Below are 19,806 nucleotides of genomic sequence, written 5' to 3'. Positions count from 1 at the left end.
CTCCGGGGCGACTTCATTGATTTCAGTGGCGCATTTGCTTTTTCAGCTGCAGGAAAACCCGGAAAAACCTGCAGCACCACATCATCTGAAGATCTTGATCCAACAATGTCCTCTCTCTCATAAAACAAAATGTAGGGTGTCTCCAGAGGCATATATATTAGATGTAATATTTAAGGGTTATAATATACAGATTCATATAAGGATGATTAATAAGACTATATACATACACATAGAGGGTGATATAAGAGAATACAATAAAGAAACATATGAACTTCCTTAGAGATAATTATGTAATAATTCAAGGAAGTATTTATTTATTTAGTTTTCTAAAGGGTAATAGACATTATATAGTTCATAATTTTTTAATTGCCAAGTTTCAGACAAAATCACTATGTCAAATATGTGTTAATTCGTTGAAATTTTTATTGAGACCTCTTATGTTATTATGAAAATTTTTTATATCTGAGTAAGAACATTTGAGTTGCTCAGTTAATTCAGAAGTTTCATTAAGCAATTTAGTTTCTACATTTTCAATTATAAAGTTATTTAGATATGGATTCATCTTCATTCATGTGTAAATAATTAGATCTTTGTATTTTTCAATTCTAAACCTTCCTCCCGGGTCTATATTCGTCTATATACATTGAGGGTTTCCCAAACTACTTGGAGTTGCCTTTTCGACTGGATTTCATGAATTCTTTCTTAGATTTTTCATATTCTTCTCATATTTGTTTCCCGAATTCAGTTTTATTTGATTCAGGGAAATATTCCTTTTGTTCTTCAACTTTCTTGTGGTCGGTGTTGGAGGTTCACTTATTTCTTTTCTCTCTTGAGTAGGGGTGATGTCACTGTCTTCCTGGTCTAATAAGTCTGCTACTGTGTACGCTTTTCCGTCCACTATCAGGTTATTTTGTTGCCGTTTTTTTAATTAGATTTAGCCTGTCTGAGACCTTCCAGCAGAATTTTTCTGTGGTTTAACTCTTCCTTTGATAAATTTTCGACTAATACTATTTTAGTACCTTATAATTTTGGGCCACTCCTCAGGATTTCCTGTCTTTTTATGTGAGAAACGAAGGATACTAATAGAGGTCTGTTTTGTCCTGTATTTTTCCCTAATTTGAAAATTTCATTGATTTCCGCTTTTTCTATTTTAATTTCTAGTTTTGTTTCTGCTATTTCAATCATTGATTTTATTAGCTTTTTTTGATTTTTGTTTTGTTCTTCTTCAATGCCGTAGAAGACTAAGTTGTTGAGTTTCAAGTGTTTTTCAATTTTTGTTACTTGATTTCTCAGTGGAATATTTTCTTTTTCAAGTATCTCAACTCTATTTTGTATTTTTTCTACTTCTTTCGTGACAACGGTGGATACATTTCTGTTTGTTCCTTCTAGTGTTTCAATTCTTTTGCTCAAGTTTTCATTTACACCTTCAAGAAGCAAATATACGTCCTTAATAGATATTTCTTTATCATCCATATCAATTTTCAATTGTACGCCACTGGTAACTTTTTATTTTATTATTTAGAGTATTCCTAATTAGAAACCTTAACTATTAGTCAGTTTTATGGAGGCGATTTTTTGGTGTATCGAATATGTGGATTTATAATAAATCTTTCATATTACAATTACCTTTTTATTTTCAAAGCAAGTTTTGCATTTTTTGTGAAGTCCATCAGTTTGGGAACATTTCGGTACAAATTTGCAATCAGTTCACTGAGATTTAACTACCATTTTTCATACTTTTTTGAAGAGCACTTGAAATACGTGTTAACAACGTGATAACGGAAAACGAATATGTTCAAAATGTTCTCCTTGAACCCCATGACAGTGAAAAAAATCCATTTTCTAACTCAATTCCAACTTTTTGGAATGTTTCTGGGATAATGTTATCACACTTTTTGATAATTCTGTCTCTGAAGTCCTATATTGTCCCAGGTTGTGTAACATTCCAACGGACCGCGCACCAATCTACATGTGCATGTGTATGTCTGATCCAACCAGTCCCTTACAGGCCTAGAAAAAATGTGGGGGCACACCATCTTGTTAGATAAGAACTTTTTTTGAAGACAAGGAATTTCTAATTCATTTTGATTGTTGGACATAATTTTTTGAATCCGTGGATGAATGAGGTTTTGAAGAATTTCCATAAATGAATCACCAGTCAGATTCTTCTCTAGACATATGAGATCAAGCATATGATTTTCCAATACTCTTGCTCTGACATTTATTTCATCACATTTTGGCAGTTGAGATTTCCGATCAAGAGAAATGTACATTCGTCAATCAAACGTTCGGACATTAACTCACAAAACTGCGTCCAGTTTTTCCATTAATGAAATATCTTCATTTTACAGAGGTGCAACTAATGTCTTCAGAGGTATTTTTTGACGGTGGTTGTTGATACATTCTCACGAGCAACTGTCAGGGGTGTTATTTACTACAGATATAACAACTTCTATCTGTTTCTCGTCCGATATAGATTTTCCTCCAGCTTCTCTAGCTCTAGCCGCACTTCCAGTTGTTTGAAATTTTTCAACCAATTCCCTGAGATATTTTCGGCAGATAGAATTCTCAGGAAATCTTGCATTAAACACCCTACTGCCTCGTAAATAAAATCTAGCCACGGCGTAAATAAGTGTTGCTTCTGTTTTCTTTCGCGCGAAACATTTTTGAAATTTAAACGGAATACTCTTTTTGGTTCAATTTCATTCTGAGTACGATTCATTTTTGTGAACATTTTCTTTCTCTCACACATTACAAATTTTGTGTAACCTGTGAGAACTATCTTCGGAGCTGTTTCGATCCTCTTTTGGTTGCAAAGTTACAAATTATCATTTTTACTAGTATCCAATTCATACACTAATAAATCGGCAACCAGTTATCAAAATCCAAAACAGTGAAGGTTATTGTATAGTGATTAGTTTAAGTGATAACTTAAACTAATTTAAGTTGAACTATACGAAATAAACATTGTTTAACTTGAGAAAATAAAATATTATTTTATTTGAACCACGTTTCACATGGTAAACAATATTAAGTGCTTGATGGTTAGATTTGTGTAATACTGTTAACAGTAGATGTCTAACGCACACTAAACACTGGTCATTTGTCCGACGAGAGAGGAGGAGCCTGCCTTTCACTGACGTATGTCTGAGAGAAATAGAAGCCGTTACGCGTTAGGTAACGAAGCGGTTTACCCTCTCATAAGAAGTTATCAGTTCAAAAATTAACTTTATAGCACCCTCTCCTCGGGAAATGATGTCACAAATGGGCTTTTTATTAAATAGTACTTGAAATGATTGTCTTTTATACAAATTTCGTCCACCTTTGTTCAAAAAAAGGACGGAGGAGGACTATTTACGTCCGCAGTCTATATGTTGAACTGTACTCTTCTTTCCGAAGTCAGAAAATTGTATTTATATTTAGTTTCTCAATTGGAAATCTAGTTGATTTCGGTAAAATTTCTAATCTCTCTCATGTTTGTTCAGCTGCCGATTCATATTTTTTTACATTAATCAAAATTTTCCCCGGTAATTTGAGGATATTTCTTGGAAGCAGTGAAGTCCAACGGAGGGTGTGGCAGAACTTTACGAACCGATATGGGCACTAAAAATGTCATTAAAATGATGTTTAAAATATTTCTGTTTGATGTTATGAACTATTTGAACAGAAAATTAGGTTTGGTGCATAAGAAATACTCCCCCTTGATACAAAAAAATGTGGGAATCTTCCAAAGGAAGAAAGGAAGTAATCAATTTGAAAATAAGTAACTCTATACATGGATGTGTGATTATAGAAAGAAGTAACTTTCAGACACAAACTGGAAGAAAGCCCCCCTGAAACAGCTACTTTCTTATAAATAATGAATTACACGAAAGAAAAAAATTCTTTTGAAACAAATAGTTTAACATGAACACTGAATTATACAGAAGATACTTTTCTCTACTCAGTTTGTATTCCAAACATTCGTCATGGAATAAAATCAGATATCATTCAAAGGAGTTCTAACTTAAATGAATGGCAACAAATATCACTTACATGGAACACTGCCATCCTCACTGGTAGACATCGAATGCTTGGAATACAAACTGAGTAGAAAAAAGTATCTTCTGTATAATTTAGTGTTCATATGAAAGTATTTGTTTCGAAAGAATTTTTTTCTTTCGTGTATTTCACTGTTTATATGAAAGTAGCTATTTCAGGGGGGCTTTCTTCCAGTTACTTCTTTGCATGATCTACACATCCATGTATAGAGTTACTTATTTTCAAATTGATTACTTCTTTCCTTTCTTTGGAAGATTCCCATATTGTTTTTGTATCAAGATGGAGAGTAGAAAGCCAAAAACTTTCTCACCCAAAAATTAATCACTCCTAAAAATATAACCCCTGCAATTCAAATACTCCCCAATTCAAAATCTATTGTTATTAAATGGTTTCCGAAATGTCATACTGATATTCAAGTTCCAGAGAAAAAACTTCTATTTGTTAGGCATCGTACTGCCGAGAAAATGCGAGTTGCACGATCTGTTCCTTTGTTATCATTTAGAGATCCAATAGATGATGCAAAACGAACAAAAATACCGAAGTTCTTAGTAGTTGTTGGTGTTTGCACTCATTTGGGATGTGTACCAGTTGCAGATGCAGGTGATTTTGGTCTGGGGGTTATTACTCTCCTTGCCGTGGATCTCACTTTGATACAGCAGGAAGAGCCAGAAAGGACCTGCACCTAATAATTTGGAAGTACCAGAATATACTTTCGTTGGAGATAGAACGTTGATTGTTGGTTGATGATCTTTCCCAAATTAAAATCAAGTTTTATGATTTTCGTTTTAATAGTTTATCTTTTAAAATTTCATGAAAAACTGATTTCGGATTTTCGAAACACTATCATCAAAATATCAACTTACTAAAATGACCTTAATCTAGCAACTCTGTAACCTCGAGTTATACGTATATAAAAGTTTGGATATGAAATAATCACCATTTCTATCATCAGAAAGTTTTTGGGTGAATTTCTGAATTTGGAATGTAGAAGAAATAGAATCCTTCTGGATAAAAATTATGAGTTGTGTATGTTAGATTCATTTCCCTTTCCTGTATGAACCGTAACCAAAAAAGTCAAAGATTATATATTTTCTCCCAACTACCTGTATAATTTGCTCTCAGTATTTTCATAATACAGTACGGACGTAAATAGTCTACCCCCTTAACTCTTGAACGGAACAAAATACCAAGGTCGAACAAAATTTGATTGAACAGGTATCATTTCCAGTATTTTTGATAAGAAAGACAATAGTTCAGCATCACTCGTCGCTGAAAAGGTGCTACCAACTATTTTTAACCAAAAATAAAGGGGGGTCTTGTGCTAACTCATTTTATAGGAATGTCAATTCCGAATGTCAATGAATTACACTGGTGTATCTTACACTTCAAATATCACGTGTTCCCTTAAAAATATCTAGAGGCGTCATATCAGGTGATCTAGTGGGATATCCTAAAGGATCACGTTTGCTTGTTTACCGGTTTGGAATATTGTTACATTCCAATAAATTTTTAAGTGAGGTTAGCTTTCAACAAAATGAGGTAATTCGATGAGCGTGGCTAAATGACAAATATCTGAACCTGTTAAAAGATAAACGTGATCCTTTGGAATTACCTGCTGCATTACGTGATATAACACCCTTGAATTCTTGTGAGAATTGGTGAAAACTAGCACAACTGCTCAGGGACAGAATAGAAGATCCTCCTAATGAAATCACCCCAAAAACATTTCATAATGAATTTGTAAACAAACTTTATTATTGTTAAAAAAATTATTACTCTTTCAAATATTTACTGAAATGAACTGAGGTGAGTTTAGAATACATTTTGAATCATTCTAATCAGATTTTTAAAAATGAAGAAAAGTTGGATAGAAATTTGAAATACCCAGTAAAAAGTAAGTAAAAATACCAAGTAATGCAACACTATTTTTGTCTCATCGAAAAATACCTATTATACCTATTAACTAGCTCGACCTTGATATCTTGGTTCGTTCAAAAGTTAAGAGATGGGGACTATTTGCGTCTGCACTCATCTCAGAGAAGGGTTGAACGGGGTTGTGATCCTCTGGGTCCTGCTCTTTTCTAGCAGACTTCAAATGAACAGACAAAGGCTGTTAACACCAATTTTAATTGTTGGTCCTTGAAGATGGTTCTATTAATAGTAACAAAGATTTTGTTTTCCAGGAATTTCAATACATTATTCTCCTCCCTAATGATATAGAACTTGAATAAAATTTCAAGAAGAATATGAAATTTTCACTCCTTTTTAAATGCCAACAAATCCATTCAAAATCATTTCTCCACAAAATGAAATCGTCCCCAAAACACACTGGTCGTTATTGAGAGCTTCTCTTTCTGTAAAGTATTTATACTCGTAACGCTGCCTCACACAGAAAACACAGAGTCTCTCATTCTATTGTCAACTCGTTTCAATAGTATTCCTTTCCTGAAAGCATATTTTCTCTCGAAACACTGTTTAGCAATCCCAAAATTATTATAAGTATATGTTGAGATACAGTCTAAATTGAATGTGTCAAAGGAAGTTTCAAGAATTCAATTCCACATTGAGCTAATCTCAACAGAAAATCACCAATTATAAATTCGAATACATCAATCGGAGTCAAGCTACTCCCCCAGTTAACTCTGGTGGTTTACTAGCCTCGTTCCTTTCACTGCCAGCTTTTTTTCCAAATCTGTATTTGCATTATCTGATGCGAATTACTTGGATGGTGTGGATAAATGTTTATTCCAAACGAAAAATACCTTATCCTAAAATAAAAAGTGTCTGGGATTATACAATGAATAATTTTTGGTTCGTAGTCAACTTCTTCTTTGAGTACCCTCTTAGATGACACATGTTTTAGAATTCCGATAGCGCTCTGGTTAGATTCTTCAGTAAGTATTAGTCATAAGGGCAGATGTAGATCCACTATGGAAGAAACTGGTTATCATGGCCTAAGCTGTGAATTTAGTTCTGTCCAATTTTTAAGACATCATTCCATTAATGATCCTATAAAAAAAAGCTCTAGTCACTGTAGACGTACTTTCAGGTGTGAAGACATGCCGGAATAAGATATTGTATAGCGTTGTGTTTTTCGACTAAGACGTCTTATTATTTGTTGTATTATTTCCTGCAAACCCTTTCATTTGATAACCTCATCATGAAAGTGCATGAAATACTATTCCGCCATCTTGAGCTGCATGTAGTTTCACTTTCGTTTTGAAACAACATGCAATATTGCATGTAGGATGGCTTCACAATTCAGTTACAAGAATAGATATGTTGGAAAATGTAAAGGTTATATCTATCCTAAGTAAAATTACGATTTTTCATAAAAAATATTACTCAACTCACCGTTAATCATTACATATTGTTCAGAAGGTGAGGCTGTTTAATATCTCATGAAAATAATTAAATCCCATCAGACGCCATCAGCCAGTGAAGCTTTGACTCTACTTTGTATATATAGATGCTAAATTCAACAAGATCATGCAATTACGGTGGGCTGGCACTCGGTGTGAAGGATTTATGACTGTATGAAAACATTTCTACGTCCCCCTTAACAATGTGTTGGGAAAATGGGAGCGAACGTGACGGCATCCAATCTGAAAATGAAAAGTAAGGGCGAGTATCTGAATCACGGGTCGATGACTATAACTTCAATATTCAAATGAATGCAACACAAGTTCGTATTCGTTAACTTAGAAAGATACGAAGAAATGTGTTTGCTGATGAAATTGTAGTGTTGTATATCTGCACTTGAATAAATATAGTAGAATAAGCTGGTGAAGTTAATAAAAACCGCAGTAGCTCCCATCTTTCCAAATTTGCCAAAGTATTTTTCGAAACCTGTAACCACACTGACCAGTTGAAGCAAATTCACGAAAAGAATATGCTTCCTTAACAAATATTATGGCTTTCATTGTCGCTATTCTTCGGGTTTGAAAGCCATTGATTTTTTGAATTTCTTCGTTCTTCAGAAGTTTACACATCCTGAGTTATTCTCCGATAACTGACTATTACTCAGGAAATTTTATGTGCTAATACCTGTACCTATATTAGATGAATTGCGTGCAAGTACCTATCCATGTGTGTGGGTTTTCGGTTAGTATAGCACCACATGGTTCGATTAGTACATCTAGGAATACTGCTGGTCCTGTTCAGTCTTCATGCTGAACTTGATGGAGTTTTGAGCATTCAAATGGTCTAGAAGAAGGTTTAGAGAGTCTCTTCTATGTTCCCAGATGATGATGTCATCCACGTGACGTAGCCACAAGGATGGTTTCATTTAAAAAAATGTCGATTGCTTTCTCTTCTAAACGTTCCTTGAAGTAATTGGCTATCCCTGGGCTGAGTGAACTTTCCATCGCAACGCCATCTAGTTGCTCATAGAAGTTTTCTCTCCATTGAAAGAAACTCCCCGTGAGACATGCTCTGAATAGTCCAACTATATCACTCTGAAACAAGTAGGCTAGCCACCACAGAGAGTATTTCTGTGGAATATTAGTGAACCAGGACAGAATATCGAAGCTGACCAGAATATCTGTCATCTTCAAAGTTGAGTTCCTAATTTCACCAACAAAGTATGTCTAATCCTTGACATAGAATTTTGTTATACCCACATGAGGCTGGTGGAACGAGGCTAGATGCTTCTCGTGATACTAGATTGGAGAGCCTGGGGCACTGACTAATGATCTCAGTGGCATGTCATGGATGGAATGCTCTAAGTATTTTTCTAGACCTCTTGAATGCCCAACACCCCAGCATCAAGTTCATCATGGAGACTGAACAGGACCAGCGGATAGCATTTCTAAATGTACTAGATGTGGTGGTAGAAAGTGTACCACAAAGGGTACCAAAAATCCACGCACACGAATAGGTACCTGCATGCGTTATCGAAGCACCATCATTGTCAGAAGAGGGGAGTCATTTCTACTCTAACTAAACGGGCTCGAAAAATATGTGAACCGGAGCATCTAAAGAAAGAACTGGAATATCTTCAATAAAATAATAGTACAACAACATGATTTTTTCCCCTGTAGATCCTTTTATACTAATATAATCAAGTTTACACATTATGTGTTAGAAAGTATGGATGATCAGATGCAAGTGAATGTTATCTATATGGATTTCAGCAAGGCTTTCGATAAAATAAGTCACAACTTGATCATTGAAAGACTCGCGGAGATCGGGATAGATCAGCATCTTCTGGTGTGGATATCGTCATACATTACAGAAATGCATCAAGTTATGGATGTTAACGGTTACCAGTCAGAACCTTTTGTGGTTACATCAGGTGTACCACAGGGGAGTCACTTGGGACGTTTACTTTTTATAATTTATATTAACAATACTGTTGAAATATTTCAACATTCCAACTTTTTGTTATATTCCGATGACCTCAAGATTTATCGAACTATCAAAGAAATACAGCACTGTGAGAGATTGCAAAATGGTCTTGAAGCAATAGTAGCCTATACTTAAATATCGATGAATGTCACAAAATAACTTTCACCAGAAATAGAAATCCCATTGATTTTCAATATCAAACAGGAAATCACACAATGAAAACACTTAATGAAGTACGTGATTTGGAAGTGATAATTGATTCCAAAATGATTTTTAAATCCCACATAGAGAAGACCGTTAATATGTGTAATCGTTTATTGGGTTTCATTATAAGAAATAAAAGACATTTCAGAAATGCAAAAACACTTCTTAATCTATATTACTCTTATGTATATAGTCGTTTAAACTTTGCATCTGTCGTTTGTAGTCCACAATAGTCGATTAAACAACAGAGAATTGAAAGTGTTCAAAATAAATTCGTCAAATAATTGGCCCGTAATCTATAATCAATGGAAATTTCCGTCCAGTTTTCAAAAAGTATCTCTGTTGTTTCTTACAGATAGAAAAAAAATGTCAGATATATTAATGCTGTACAAATTATTCATTAAACGTGTCGATTTTCCTACGTTGATAACAAAAATTTCATTGAATACACCTTGCAGAGACTTGCGAAACCATGATCTCTTTGCAACCCTATTTAGAAAAACCAATTCAGATCCTTCAAGACTCATTGCAATGATATTGAAAAACAGAGGTTGCCTTTCTTTAGATTTAAAAAGTATGTGAAATCTATTTTTATTTATAATTAGTTATCAGATCTCCACATACTGTTTTTTTTTAATTTTTTGTTAATATTCATTACTATATAGTGTAATGTACTTAGCATTTATATTTTGTTAACTCACTATCTTTCATATGTAAAATGAGGATATTTTTTTGATATATTCTGTTTGCATCCTTATTTGTGTAATAAATAAATAAATAAATAAGTGACCACGGTTCAGAACGGGGAGGAGGCTCAGATGATTGCTCGCGTGTATGTATCTGCTATATTTCCCTGGAGTCATAGACAGAATTGGAAAACATTTGGGGAAAAACAACCCACCATGAACATTCAACAAAGCCACAGGTCAGCTAAATACAAGAGAAATTCACTATCAGCAGCAGGAATATATCGCATACCGTACACTTGTGGGAAGGTATATACCAGAATCACCAAAATATCTATGGGGACAAGGCTGAAGGAACATGAAACAATCTGCACACAAGGCCAAACGGACAAGTCGGCTGTGGTGGAATACGCACTCAGTGAAGAAAACCACAGGATTCTGTTCAAAAACACGCAACTCATTGGCCCCAATCAGGGATACAATTGCCGACTGGTACGGAAGGCAATAGAGATCTAAACACACGCAGAAAATTTCAAAAGAAAAGAGAAAAATGTGGCCCTCAACCGAAAGATGCAGCGTCTCAATGATAACAGATTATTGTTGGACACTTCAGAGAGACCTTCCAGATGCTTTCTACAAACGAAAATGTACCAAAATTGTCTCTTTGGAAAAACGTATTCACTACTGTAACAAATTTTTTAGTCTTTTATCTTTTATTTTGAGATGATAACTTGTTCAGCATAGATATCAACATTTTCAGGAAACATGACGCTCTATGACAAAATGAAAGACACTTTCGGATTCAACTCAGCCAAAACATAATAATTGCCCAAGAAAAAACAAAACAGCTCTCAATATTTTTTTGCAGAATTGTGTAATGTTTCATTTCACTCCATGAAAGTCAAAAGAGAAATCGCTTCCATAGAGCCTATAACAATCAGATAATTGGCACAGTGTTTCAATAATCCGACTCTCGACCCCAGAGTCCTGAGTTTGAACCCGCCTTCGACAAGATATTTTCCTCTGGAAAATGTATCGAGTTGAAGGTAGGTTCATTCTACTCCATCATATGGTTGACCGATTATTTATCAATAAAACACGAATATTGCTTTGAATCTAAAGAAAACAAGGATTTCAAAGGTTAAAATTGTTAACAACAGTAATTGGAGTTGAAACAATGTCAGTTGGTAGAAAATTTTGAGATATTTTTCTGAATAGATTTGATGGTTGCACGATCATGAATGAAATGAAGAACAATAATTGTAATTGCCTTCAAATATCAATTATCAAGAGTTTGTTCAATTGATAAACACTCCAACTGAAATAAATGTAACTCATGAACAAATCAGGTGGGCTCTGTAATTTTTAGTTTGGAATTGCAAACTCTAGGATACCTCTTGAAATGATGAGGGGTTATTTCAATGCATATTCTCTTCACTATCCAAATTTATCAATCAAAGGTTCAATAAAATGATGTGATCAAGATTCCCTGAACCCAATAGTTTCGTGATACCGAATATATAGATATATATTAATTTTTTCTGCATAGATGTCAATCAAAACTACCTACTTATATTTTTTGACATACTTGGTGATACATGTGATCAAGTTCAACCAAATTCATATATTTTTCGAAAAAACATCCAGTATTGAGGTACTGAATCATTCAATTATATACTTTCAAAGCTTTCAGAATATTTTTCCTTTTTGATTTTTTTCTGCTGCATCATCAAAAACTTCTTCTGGCTTGGCACTCCTCAAACTGCAGTTTGAGGAGTGCCAAGAAGATGACAGTACTACCAACTGTCGAAAGCGCACGCAGATAATTAATAGAAGATATAAAGCTTCAAATCCTTTTTGTAAAATTTAATATTGAAATACTGAAAATAAAGGAAAATTAGTTGCATCACTCAATATATATATATATATATATATATATATATATATATATATATATATATATATATATATATATATGCCTGAAGATGCTATTATATAGCGAAACACGTGTTGCAGTTTTGTAGTTTGTTGTGGAAATATCACAATGAAGTGTTTCCTGAATATTGTTTCATTTAGTTGTTTATTTTCACCAGAATGTAATATTTTCTCAATTACACTGTTCTCTTGAAACAAAGTTATACGGTTTCTTTCAGGATCAGTTCGAATATGAAACATGACTTCAATAAAAATAGAAATTGAAAAATTTTTGGTTAAACCCAATTATTCATATTATAACACTACTAACTTTGAATTGAGGTATTAATAGATTTCAGTTGTGTGTGCGCGTGTGCATGTGCGTGTGTGTGGTGTTTGCGTACATGTGTGCAAGCGTGCGTGTGCGTGCGTGCTTTGTGTTTGCATGAAGTTAAATATTGGGGATGTACTCTCCATACCGACTCTCTCCAATCAACTAAAATTATTATTGCCTGCTACATATTTTTTGAAACTATATCAAAGCTTATAAAGCCGATTTCAGTTACAGAAAACTTAAATTGAGCTGTTCTGCAACCATGCTCGTTAGAATGGAAATTCAAAAAGGAAGATTTCTTTCTCATATTTATTTAAATTGATGAAATCAGGAAACGATTCATGTCGTCAAGTCACGTTTCTTGTTCGATCGATCCTTAAGAAGACTACAAAATTGTTGTCAAATCTAATGAAGCTCTTATCACAGAAATAACCAATAAGAAAAAAGCGAACACGAATAATAAAAACAACAACCACAGCATTGTGTCTATTTTCGAAATATACCAAGCCTTGAAGTGAAGTTATTTCTATTGTTATACGAGGTCTATTGAAAAAATAAGCTGAATTTTAATTTTACTCAAGAAATATTCACGTATTTTTCCATTTATATTTTGTCCCCTCCACTTGTGCCAATCCTCTAAGTACTTCTGATATAAACTTTTTGGTATGTTTAAAAAAATATGTTTCAAAATATGTTTTTCCATTAACCAGCTGTCGCACCCCTACGGACGACAACCCTCAGAAGTCTAAACTTGTGCGAGCTAAGAACTAACGAGGTCTTACCTTTTAACGTGTGATTTCTAACACGGGTTGACGATAGCAAGTGAAAATCGATCGTTCAGCCTGCGCCTTGAACCATTCACTCACACATTGGTCGATTGAGAGAGCGAGCAAAGAACTCACGTCGAACCGGCCAGCTACCGACCTACCTTGTCTTTGAGCTCTCTCAACGATTCGGTTTTATCTCCCCAATCGCAGCAGAACGCCGTCTTTCCATGGGTATCTTCCATCTTGAAAACAAAAAAAGTCGAAGGAGGCAAATCTGGTGAATACGGTGGCTAGGCATGTTTTTAACCGAAATATCACAAGCAACGACGAGTGAGCAGGTGCATTATCGTGATTCAAAAGTGTTTCCACAATACCGGACGCTTTTTCGTGTTGCTTCAGCCAAGTGCCTCATAATTTCAAAATAATACTCCTTATTGATCGTACTCCTGATCCACTACGCCACGGTAATCGAAGAAACAGAGAGCAAAACCTTGACATTTGTTTGAAAGTAATTTTTCTGGTCTTGGCTATCCTGGGCTCTTCCATTGAGACGATTTGATTTTGGTTTTGATGTCATAACCATATACCCATGATTCGTCACCAGTTATGACACTGGATTACCGTTAACGTCATTCAACAATTCTTGAGCGATATTTATGCGACAGTTTTTTTGCTCAAAATTCAACAAATTTATCACGAACTTCTCTGCCACACACTTCATACTCAAAATTCACGAAAAATTGCTTGGTATGAGCTAACCGATATAGGGAAATCCTGAGAAACTCTTCTAATAGTGATTCGTCAATTCTCCTTAAAAATGTTTTTACTTTCTTATCATTTTTATCGTTTGTTGATGTGCTGTGACATCCAGGGTGAATTTTTTTAATTTGATTTCCCTCAGCTGCCAAGGAGCACGTGACTGGTACGCGACAAGGGGGCTCAGGGATGAAGGCCTAAGAAGGCCTGAGGGGTGAAGTGGAGCCCACGCTCTTTGAATCCCTTTAATACTCATTCCATCATTCTCCGCATCGATTACGTCACACGTTTCTCTCTTCCACTCACTGAAGTCTCTATCCGAAACACTTACCAGCGACGCGCGACCTTGAAGTAGGTGTTCCACAAAGTTTCAATCGAATTCCATAGAAATTGCAGAAAATTCAGCGGCATAAGAAAATACATGTGATTTTGGACTCGTATCGGCCTTGTCCATCTACTGATTTGAATTTTCCGTTGTATGCGCAGTAGCTTCTGATTGATCGACTGAATGACGGCAAAAGTGGAGGAGTGAGGGTAGTCTGAAGAGGGCTTTGAAGGTCCAAGACCCAATTCACACAGAGGCGAGGCGTGGACCTTTGTCCCTTACGCGTCTCTGCCAGACGTTCGTGTGAATTGGGACTGAGGTCGTAGAATCGCCAGAATGGACCTGCTCGAATTTGCACGTGTTTTTTCATATGGATTGACGTAGATATCTTGCAGCTCTATTACTAGCGTTGTCATTCACATCTTCGGGCCCTTCTGGGAAAAGCTTGTACCACTTGTAAACATTTTTATGACTCAATATCACCGTATGCTGATGTCAACATCTCAAGTGTTTTAGAGCACTCGATTCCATTTTTCATACAAAATTTGATGCAATTTCTTGAATCCATTTTTTCCATAGCAGAAAATAGCCGAATAAGCAAAATCTCCAACGTCTATGCCTCTTACTCACAAAATAAGCATGCAAAACAGCTGAAAGTTTGAACATATGTTCGAGACGAGTGTACCAATATGTACCGCGAAATTTGAACATTAACCTTATTTTTTAACAGTCCACTATAAAACCATATTGTAACGCCCCTGAAGCCGCCCCTGACCCATACGCCAGCCGATTCATCGAATAAATACATGATTCACTACGAAAGAATGCAGTTTGAAACTGCCGTGAAAATTCTAGGCGAGTATCGAACAGACTACAGAATTCTACAATGGACTTCTACCGATATATAAGGCCAGCTATCATCCAGAAAGGGGAGTTGAATTCAGAAAGTGAATCGAGCGGTTAAACAAGGAATTCAAATAGTGAAAATAAATTAAGTGCTAAGTGTAAATAAATTAGTTTGTGATAACGATACATTGTTGGAAATGAATTTGTTCAAGAATGTTAATTCTTTAAATTGTTACAACTTGGTTTGAAAGAGTACTTTCTTCAGGTTTAGATGTCAAGTGAAATATGTAAGCATCTTTAATTTTACTGACGTGGTCCAATTCAGTATCATTAATTTCATAAAGGCAATGCTATTTTTTTCTGGAATAGCTAACACTTGAGGGACACAGCTTGTTCTGACTGAATAATTTTTGAAACAAAGTTTCATACTAATTAATGTTCATCGCATTAATTCATCGCACACATTATTCACATATACGGGAAAAAAAAAGTGGAACGAAGGTACTTCTCTTAAAAACTTCTGAAAAACCAGAATAAATGTAGAAACGAAATTTATTGCAAAATATTTTCTGCTTTTTATTAGGGAAGTATGATCGAATTGAGTCTTCCTCATGGATTATCAGTAGAACTTCTGGAGTTTCAATTATTCAGTAGAATGTTTTGATCCACTTCATCAATTGCTTTTCAAAAACGTGTGTGTATAACATCTACTTGTATATTGCTATCCAAAGCTGCTAGAATATATCGTGCTATAGCAACCAAATTTGTTTTTGAATAATCATCACAAAACCATGCTATAACTGGGATAGATACCGTATTACGTACACTAGTGAAAATCTTGGTACATCGAATAATTTCCAGCAATTTTTGAAGATTGAATCGAAAAATCATTCAGATATTTTTTTAAAATAGTTCCTGATTTTGTTACAGGTGTCGAGCTCCGATAGCGAGCCTTGACTGTATGGAAGAGTTTAGTGCTGGTAGCGCCCTCAGCGCGTTGGCGGAACGACCAGGAGAAAGTACCATTACTAAGGAGCAACTTCTACTAAGCGGCCTTGCACACTCAGTTCCTGCAGCACCTCTTCAGCTAGCTAGGCAGACGTCAATCACGCCTGGATTGAGATATCGAAATTTAGGAAAAAGCGGCTTGAGGGTGTCAAACATCGGATTAGGTGAGTTGAGTGAGAATTTTGCAATTTTGTTTTCTCGTTACGTACATCTGTACGTACATCTGCAGTAGAAAAACATCAAGAAAATATCAGATTTAGAGAGTTTTGAAAGTTTCGAGGTTCGCAAATTATTCAACCGTTACCTTGTAGAAATATATATATATATATGATCACAAGAAAATCTGTCATAGCATATGCAGTCACATCGTAAATTCAATCCGTTGTGGGTAATGAGAGGAGCCAAATTTGTTGGAAGTACTATTTTCTCAGACATATGCAAGCTAATATGCCTGATGTTGTCCTTGTCGACCATCTGAGTGAAGCGAATGCTATTGAAAACTCAACTTCATGCTTACAGATATCGCGTTAGTCTCTCAGTCGATCTTAGTCTCTCAGTCGATAATTGAATCATCTCATATAACTGTACTTGGTCAAATTCCTTTTCATCTAACACTCTTACATAATGATAATATGAAGCCTTTTCTACTTTTAAACCTTGAAATCATAGCGGCTTGCCTTGAAATGACAGAAATCTGAGCCGTACAAATGCTAAGTTTTCTCAGGGCACACCATTATTGCACCTAGTGATCACTTACTCTACGGTTATGTGGAGTAGTTATTGATTGAAGAAGCTAGCAGGTACAGGCCAGTACTCTGTATTTAGGTAAAACAGTTATGTAAGTCCCGAACATAAAGTTAGTTCACTTCAATGTAGGTGTTTTCTATGAATTTCTCTTTGAACTCGACTTCATATCAACCGATATTGCGGTTTTTGTTCAATCGATAATCGGTCCAGTTCCTTGCCATCTAACTTTCTTTGTTTTCGATAATTTCATAATTATTTCATGCAACCCGAATATAACATCTCTTTCAGCCTCAAAATGGCATTCTATATTTTCTATGTCTATATCGGCGATGAATCTTTCTCTCTAGTGATATTGAAATTTTGTTTTATTCGAAAAAAAAAAATGGAATTTTCAAACTCCAATCGAATAGGTATATTATATCCTCATTATTATTTAACACCTTAATTTTACTTTTTTTCAGGTACGTGGCCAACCTTCAGCCCGAACCTGACAGAAGAACAAGCCGAGCAAATTATTGTTCTTGCGGTTGAAAGCGGGATAAACGTCTTCGATTTATCTGAAGCTCATTCAGGTGAGTTATACTTCTATAATAGATCAAGCAGTGTACCAGGTTTCCTAAATGAAAAAATGGGAGATTCAGAATTCATATTTTCCAATAAATTCCTGCATCAGCAAGGAACACGTCTTAAACATGAAGTTCATAAAAAATTAATCAATCAGTATGGTATATTATCACTACATAGTATTAAACAAAGTCGCTTCCGCTGTCTCTGCATGTTTAGATCTTTAAAACTACGTAACCGTATTTGATGCAGTTTTTTATAGATGAAATGTTGATATGTATATATTATGCATAATTATTAACAAATTAATTTTTATGCGAGTTTAATTATAATCTAATTTCACCGTAAAGGAGAAATACTGTGTTTCAACTTTCTGCACACTGCCAATTCAATTTGAATTCTACAGTGTATGTTTTTTTTTATTATTATATGTATACAGTGCATTTCATTTGAAACGAGCCACCTTTAATAACTTTTGGTACGATGCTTTTCAGAAAAAATAAAAAAATGTTAACAATAGTACACTAGGAGGACACATTTTGACATATTCACATTTGATGTTACTTCCCCTATCGCACTTCCAGAGCACGTAACCAATTTTTCTTAAATGGATCACCCTATATTGTTTCGCATCATCAGATGCTCCATGATGAGCAGATTTCAACAAAGTATAAAACATGTGGTTCGGAAGCTACAAATTATATGAGTTGAAAATGAGCCACCCTGAGTAACTTTCAAAAGACAATGATTTGCAGGAAAAATAAAAAAAGGTCAATAATTATACAGGATGCCACATTTTGAAATATTCGTTCTAGGGACGAATATAGAAGTAATAAATCATAAAAGAGATTTTTTATCAATTTTTCAGTCAAAATCTGATGACTGGATAATGAGAAAAAATCTTATAGTAAATGTTCAAAAACGTCTCCAACAACTTCCATACAATGGTACATACGAGCTTCCATTGCCGCCCTCACATGGTTGAGAATCTTGGGAGTTATTTCTCTGCAATGCCTCATGATATTCTGTCTCAAATTTTCTAATGTTGTTGATTCTATTTCATTCACTTTAGACTTCAAATGACTCCACTTAAAGACCGTAAGACTTTGGTGGCCATTCTGTAGGACCTTGGCCACTGGAGTCAAATTATCATCGATAAAAAAAAGGTTCTATGATGTGGTCACCTGGAATTCCTGGCAAAACATTCAGTTTTTGAGGTCGTTGGATATGAACTTGACGGTATAAATGAGGATTCTTATCACTTTAATATCGACAATTTTGCCGATTCACCTATATTCATTCAAACTGAACCTACACTCATCAGACAAACAAATTTTATACATGAAATTCTGATGCAAAACTGAAAGTCTCACTGAATACGTCTCACGATACGTTAATCTAAATCATCTTCGTTCAATTCATGAACTAGTCTAATCTTATATGGATAAAATCTGTACTTATGAAGGATCCTGAAAACATTTGTACGGCTGATTCTTGATTCTCGAGATAACTTAGTAAGAGATTGCCTATTTTCCATTAGTCCAACGTGCCCTAAAACTGCAGTACAAATAGCTTCATCGTTGACAACTCCAGAACGGTTATGCTTTTTATTGTTAACAGATCCAGTTTCCATAAATGTATTCAATGATTCCGAAACATATTTGTGTCGCACATTTCTTCCTGGATGATTATCATTGAACATATGTGCAGCGGCCCAAGTACTATTTCCATTCTGGTAGTACAAATTCACTATTTCAATCCGTTCCCGAAGCGTATAAACCATTGCTTCTCAAGAATTCACAAAAACAGAAACACCAATTGTAACTTCACCTGCTAGGTAATCGTTATTGTAGAATGAGATAAATACAAAATGAAGAAAATATTGAATTCAAACTCAACTGAGCATAATAAGACTTTTTTGAAGTATACTTCTCAAAAACACTTATGAAACCAAGGTAACAGATTGTACAGAAGTTCATTCAGGGTGGCTAGTTTTCAACTCAAATAATTTGTATTCTACTTTGTTGAAATCGGTTCATCATGGAACATCTGATAATGGAAAACAATTGATCCATTTTAAAAAAGATGGCATGCGATAGGAAAAGTCAGATTGAATGTGAATATGTCAAAATGTGCCCCCCTGTATACTATTGTTGAGGTGTTTTTTTAGTTTTCCTGAAAACTATTGTTCCAAAAATTATTCAAGGTGGCTCGTTTTCAAGTTAAATAATTTGTAGCTCCCGAACCATAAGCTTCAGACCCATG

General features: G+C 34.9%; 1 protein-coding gene across 3 annotated transcripts in view; it reads left to right on the top strand.

The window, feature by feature from the left end:
* The window catches only part of Hk (potassium voltage-gated channel subfamily A regulatory beta subunit hyperkinetic), a 190,666-nt gene that overhangs the window by 60,946 nt on the left and 109,914 nt on the right, over positions 1–19,806 (top strand). For all 3 annotated transcript variants that reach the window (XR_012464408.1, XR_012464407.1, XM_074170605.1), the window contains exons 2-3: positions 16,153–16,394; positions 17,439–17,549. Coding sequence is in view for 1 of the 3 variants with exons in the window: in XM_074170605.1 (XP_074026706.1) it covers positions 16,153–16,394; positions 17,439–17,549 (353 nt within the window). In the remaining 2 variants the exon portion in view is untranslated. The remainder of the gene's footprint in view (positions 1–16,152; positions 16,395–17,438; positions 17,550–19,806) is intronic.

Source organism: Leptinotarsa decemlineata, unplaced genomic scaffold (genome assembly GCF_025532065.1).
Source record: "Leptinotarsa decemlineata unplaced genomic scaffold, Ldec_3_MD MMD2_P_RNA_scaffold_9, whole genome shotgun sequence".
In the NCBI taxonomy this organism is placed as follows: Eukaryota; Metazoa; Arthropoda; class Insecta; order Coleoptera; family Chrysomelidae; genus Leptinotarsa; species Leptinotarsa decemlineata.
This window is presented reverse-complemented; position numbering and strand designations above follow the sequence as displayed.